At 34.4% G+C, this 6,462-nt stretch overlaps 1 protein-coding gene across 1 annotated transcript; it reads left to right on the forward strand.

Moving 5' to 3' along the window:
* The first annotated feature begins 570 nt into the window (after nucleotides 1-570).
* On the forward strand, nucleotides 571-5,684 carry LOC142233778 (uncharacterized). The gene is made up of 2 exons (XM_075304811.1): nucleotides 571-2,291; nucleotides 5,471-5,684. The coding sequence occupies exons 1-2, from the start codon at nucleotides 602-604 to the stop codon at nucleotides 5,572-5,574; spliced, it is 1,794 nt and encodes a 597-aa protein (XP_075160926.1). The 5' UTR covers nucleotides 571-601; the 3' UTR covers nucleotides 5,575-5,684.
* Nucleotides 5,685-6,462: the final 778 nt, after the last annotated feature.

The raw sequence follows: 6,462 nt of genomic DNA on the forward strand, positions 1-6,462 counted from the left end.
GCTATATATAATTATGGACCGATATGAACCAATTTTTGCACGGTTGTTACGGACCATATACTAACACCATGTACCAAATTTCAGCCGGATCGGATATTCAAAGATGAACTTTTAATATATCAATTTATTTATAAATCCTCTGGTGCTTCATAAACGTTCTAATTTTATGTAAAATTGGCAATCTACAAAAAGGAAAACGAAAGAGAACGTAAGCGTGCTCTTATTTTCTTCGCTTATTCTTAATCTTCGCAACTGCCAAACATCGTTTGACACCGATGGATCATCTAACATATATAATATAGGGTCTATGACTCTCAATCGAACTTGGTCTAGACTGAAAGAAACAATTTTCGTTGGTCTAAAATTTCGCAGAAAAGAAATTGATTTTTTTGCGTGTATCCAATTGTATTGCTGCATATACAAACATGCTCCTTTTACATAAATCATTTATATTTAATATTAAGTATTTTCAATGGAAAATAACCACAATGACTGATTCATCAATTTTATTTTTTTTTTTTGTATACTCATGCAATGTAGAAGACGTGAGATATTTCTACAGTAAAAATCGCAATTTCAGATCGATAGTCATAAATAAAATATGGACAAATTGCTCCAGAATGAGGTGATATTATCAAAGATTTTTCTATATTTAAGTCTGGAAGAACAAATACAATGCCTGGATATTTGTCAGCCATTTCATTACGCCATTACCAAAAAGTTGTGGAAGAAACAATATCGTACGCTGAACATTTATAAGACGCCCTATATTAGTGTAATTACTAATACCAAAACGGAGGAATATGAAGATGACTATGAGGACCACAGAAAGCTGGAGAAATGTCAAGAATATAAAGTGTCTTTGAAATATGATAAATGCAATATCTTTCTCAGGAATGTGGCGAAATATGTCCACAGGTTAGGTGTTTTTTCCGAATACTGTATTTTTCGCCGAAGCATGGGAATAGCATTCCGGAATGTACATATGTTTATTCATCTTCGTCAATTGGCTTTCAATCAAATGGTGGTGACCACCAATATCTTGGAGTTGATAGTGGTAAAATGTGAGATGCTTAACAAATTAGAGTTCATCGAGTGCACATGTGAGGCGTGGAATCCTTTGATTCCTGGCTACAATTTGGACATTACCACGCTAGCGAAATTATCACGCCTTCGGGAGTTGATTTTATGTTGTGAAAAACATGATCAATTACCCAATATGGAGTATGATATTCTATACGAGATGTTGTCAAAGCTTCGTCTGACCCACTTGGTATTGAAAAATATAAACATTGTAGATTTTGGAGCGGACACAGTTCAGCAAATTAAATATAGTGCTTGTTTGGAAGTTCTCCATATGGGAAATATCTCATTTGAGTTTTGGCCTCATTTTAAACATCACCTAAGAGATTTCTGCAATATCCGTGATCTTACGCTACAAGTTATGGATTGCAATACCAAGGTCACAACACCAGATTTGGAATTAATGGCCATTAGCAGTCCTAAACTTTGTAGGTTGTATTTGGAAAATTGTGATTTGCATGTAGAAGAATTTGGTTTTCTTAAAACCCTAAAACATTTGACATTAAAATCATGTGGAGGTCTTACCTCGTCGAATCTGCAACAGATTTTGGCACAGTTGATGTCTCTAAAGTCGCTCAATCTAATAAACACTCGAGTTTTGGGAAACATCGAAGAAATGCAATTTTCATCTTCCCTAGAATCCATTCGAATTGACACTATCTACTTCTATCCCATTTCGGAGGCCTTTCGAAAATCTACAAATAACGCATTGAATCTACACACCATTAAGTGGTTAAATGGTGACATAAGCGATAGTTGGATTATGGACAAGTGTCCCCATTTAAAGGTCCTTCATGTACCTAATCCTTATCTCATACGTTATAGTATTTTGAAAATGTCTGGTCTTCAGGAGCTCTCGTTGACATCATGTAAACTTTTCTCTTGGTGTTTTTTAGTGATCTTGATACAGAACCTTAAATTGAGTCGTCTTAGAATTCAAACCTCTGATGGCATAGATGATGCTAAGGAAAAACCCCAAAATGGCCGTAATGTGAGAACAACATTGAAGAAAGTTGTACTGCCTTATCGTATCTATAAGACTGCCCAAGATTTCTGGATGGACTTACTGTGGTCTAATCGTGCTCTACGATTGGTATTCTATGGGGAACATGAAGATCTTCTTAGTACGAATTTTCTGAAAGGTCTCTTGAGATTTCCCCATGTACGAGATAATTTGAGGACTATTAAAGTATGTGGATTTATTTTAGGTAAGTATGATGAAACGTGTGGAGTGCGATGGTTCTGAGTTTGAAAGTGCGGACGAAACTTTTGTCTGCCCATAACTTCAATTCTGTATTTAGGACATTTCCCGATAATATACGGCATTTATTTTAACCACACGATCGATGAATACGAGAGTTGCCCTTCATATTTCGGGATTAGAGAACGAAAATACATATTAATCAACGTAAATTGTTTTACTGTTTTTTCAAAGTATTCCGCACTAATATCTGTACATACGTTTGAACCAATTGTCGAAGCACTTCTGCAACTCTTATTGAGATATCTCTAAAACACGCATTCTGAAGGCATCTTCTTCAGGGGTCGAAAAACGTTGACCTCTCATTGTTTTTACAAGGACAAAAAAGACTGTTTTTCATATGTTAGGGTGTAAAAACTATATGTTTGGAAATTTTTTAACACAATATTTTTAAGTGCAAGCATATAATGTTCATAAACTAACATAACATGTTTGGGGACATATATATTAATATGTTAGAACAAATTATGTTTGGGACATAAAATGTTTGTAAATATAATATGCTTAGATGCAAACATACATATATTAATTTAAAAAAATAGTGTTTAGAAAGAGAGACCTAGAGAGTATGCTGCGAGTAAAATAATGGAAGTAACCAATTGACGCCTTCAAAATATATCCACACAAAGAAAATTTCATGAACTATTTTTTACCAGTGTATGTCCTAAGGTGAAACATAATATGATTGAATAGTACAAACAATATTCAAACAATATTTTGATTGGACCAATCCTGAAAATATATATGCTTGAAGCAAAATGTGTTTGGGGTATATGTTACAGAAGTGTGTACTTACGGTAATAAACGGAAGACATTTGGAGCCAAGTCAGGGCTATACGGGCGATGACCCTTCAAATCGATGTTTTGAGTGCCCAAAATGTAGTTGTTTGAGCCGATGTGCAAGAGCTCACATTGTCGTGGTGAAGGGAGATCCGTCTGCAGCGGTTGGTTTTCCTGATCTCTTGAAAGATAATTGCCCAACAAATGCTTGTGTATAGAGGTAATATTTTACTCACGTACACTCACGACGGAAAAATCCTACTCACGCACGATTTTTTTTATAATTTTATGAGGGATCTGATCAGAGCATGATAATAATCGAGAGTTTTTTTTTAATTTAAACATTCCAGGTGTCACTAAAAATACAAATGAATTCAACTCGTAAGAGTTTTATGTTCGTGAGTGGGATTATTTTCGCGAGCGTATTTTTCCGAAATTCGTCACTACCGCACACTCACGAACATTATTATTTTCGTAGCTCACTCTCACTCACGACATTTGGTCGGTTAATCACGCTCTGCGCACTCAATACTTACGCGTGTCACGAAAATTTTCGTCAGTCACGACAATTTCGTGTCAGGTGCACGTTGTTTTAGTGATACGATTACGACATTCTCAGTTTTTTCCTCAAGGTCAAATGTTTATGCAATATTGAATGCTAATGCCTAAGATTGTCACATTCCGGAACAACAACCGATTTTCGACTACCTTCACGCAATTCGTCATGGAATGAACTATGGCCTCAGTTGAATACGCGGGTCCTTGATACAGTTTCACAGCTCAAAATTTTAAAGAATGTCAACGTGTTGAGTTAGTCCACGTCGAAAATGTTCATGATTTGATTCCAGTTTTTTGCTGTAAACAACACAAACAACTTTCGTATGCAGGGCTGCCAATAAAATTTCAAGAAAAATCGTCACTTTTTTCGATAAAAATCGTCATAATCGGCATTTGCATTTTAAAAAACGTAAAAAATCGGCTATGTAAATAATATTAAAACTTAAACATATTTTTTGGGTAAACACAAAACAAAAGTATTTATTTCACATGTATGTATTTCAATAAAATAAAATATAAAGAAATCAGTTTTGTATGCAAATAACATTAACATAAAAATCATTTTCTAGTTAAACAAAACTATTTCGTAATTTTTGTATAAAAAATCTATTTTTATTAATTGAGTAACATTTTTATTTAAAAATTAAATATTTTGAAACTCAAGAAAAAGTCCCGTGTTTTCAAAAATAAGGTGATTTTTTATGGTATTTCCGATAGATATATCTGGTTATATGTGGTTATTTTTTTATACTGTACTAGAATTATATCATAATTAGTAAGTTTCTTTTGCACATTATGAGTAAATCATTATAAATTTTGGTATTAAAACAACTTGAGTTATTTCATTTTAGGTTATTTTTGGAACAGAATATTCCTTCGAATGAATTATTCTTCAGCTATCATTTAATTTTAGTTTTTTGCTTAAAAATTTCTACTTTTTCTGTGGAGTGTGGAAGAATCATGATTATTTGGACGAATTGTGACAAAACTAGAAAAGCCAAAGTACTCCATGTTTTGTTTCTGAATTTTTTCCCAAAATTTGTAAAAATTTATTTTAATATTTTCAAAAATTTCTTCAAAATGTAAAAAATTTTAACTTTCTAAACTATGTGTCTAATGAACGGAGTTAATACGATATCGTTAAAATCGGAATTGTCCATTTTGTGAGTAAAAAATCTAGCCGATTTATCGGCATGATAAATCGGCTAAATTGGCAGCCCTGCTCGTATGTCCAAAACTAGGGCTGTCACCCGGGATAAATCCCGTCCCGAAATCTCCGGATTTCCTGGACGGGATTAATCCCGAATCCCGGATTTTTTATTTGGACTCCTGGGATTTTTCGGGATCCCGAAATACTAATTCCAGTTTTTTAAATTTGTGGCTTTTTAGCATTATTTATTAATAAATTGGCCCTTAGATATCATACCCGATAAATTGAGTTAATAAACATTTATGGCATACCTTGAGTAAGAATTTATTATACATTACGTATACCATAAAAGCACAATTTCATCAAAAATCTAAGTAACCGATAAGGTCTTCCTTTGAACTAGTTCATATGCCACATAAAATAAAATAAAAAGCAAGGACAATATGGAATAATCGCGTTGATCTGATAAAAATTTGGATGCTTTGATCCCAGGATTCTATATTCTGAAATCCCGAATCTAGGGATTTTATAAATTTTTTTCCGATATCAATGTTACACCTTATACTCTAGAAGCGCCGAATTACTTTTTTACTTAATTTTTTTAAATTTTTTCTAATATTTTATTTGTATCGTTTCAGATATCAATGACCTGCAAGAAAATCTTGAAAGAACCCTTCAACAAACGAACGCAAAAACCAGTCACTTTAGATCGAGAAATGCTAAGTTTACAATAGAGTTGTAACCATAAAATAAATGGAAATACTATATTTGAAATAAATTAAGAGAAGGCGCACTGATCATCCAAATTGCTTCATAAGCTTCCTGGAAGAGCAAAGCTTGCCTGGCCCCTAAGATTTTTTCTTTACTCTAATGGTCTTGGTATTGATTCCGAGCCCAAGAAGCGGGGAATTTAAGTAGGGATCCATTTAAGACGCAATTCTCTTTTAAATTTGAGTTTCGCGTATTTGATGCTAAGACACAAATTTTTATACGCTCCACCATAGGATGGGGGTATATTAACTTTGTCATTCCGTTTGTAACACATCGAAATATTGCTCTAAGACCCCATAAAGTATATATACTCTGGGTCGTGGTGAAATTCTGAGTCGATCTGAGCATGTCCGTCCGTCCGTCCGTCCGTCTGTTGAAATCACACTAACTTCCGAACGAAACAAGCTATCGACATCAAACTTGGCACAAGTAGTTGTTATTGATGTAGGTCGGATGGTGTTGCAAATGGGCCATATCGGTCCTTTTTTACGTATAGCCCCCATATAAACGGACCCCCAAATTTGGTTTGCCGATCCTCTAAGAGAAGCAAATTTCATCCGATCCGGCTGAAATTTGGTACATGGTGTAAGTATATGGTCTCTAATAACCATGCAAAAATTGGTCCACATCGGTCCATAATTATATATAGCCCCCATATTCACCAATGTGGTATCACAATGGACTGAATAGTCTAAGTGAGCCTGATACATCGGGCTGCCACCTAACCTAACCTACCCCCATATAAACCGATCCCCCAATTTGGCTTGCCGAGCCTCTAAGAGAAACAAATTTCATCCGATCCGGCTGAAATTTGGTACATGATGTTGGTATATGGTCTTTCACAACCATGAAAAAATTG

This window comes from Haematobia irritans, chromosome 4 (assembly GCF_050003625.1).
Source record: "Haematobia irritans isolate KBUSLIRL chromosome 4, ASM5000362v1, whole genome shotgun sequence".
NCBI lineage: Eukaryota > Metazoa > Arthropoda > Insecta > Diptera > Muscidae > Haematobia > Haematobia irritans.

Excerpts from the sequence above, each read along its gene's own strand:
- LOC142233778 (XM_075304811.1), top strand. The coding sequence starts at position 602 with ATGGACAAATTGCTCCAGAATGAGGTGATATTATCAAAGATTTTTCTA. Across the intron at positions 2,292-5,470 it reads AGTATGTGGATTTATTTTAG|ATATCAATGACCTGCAAGAA; the intron begins GTAAGTATGATG and ends GTATCGTTTCAG.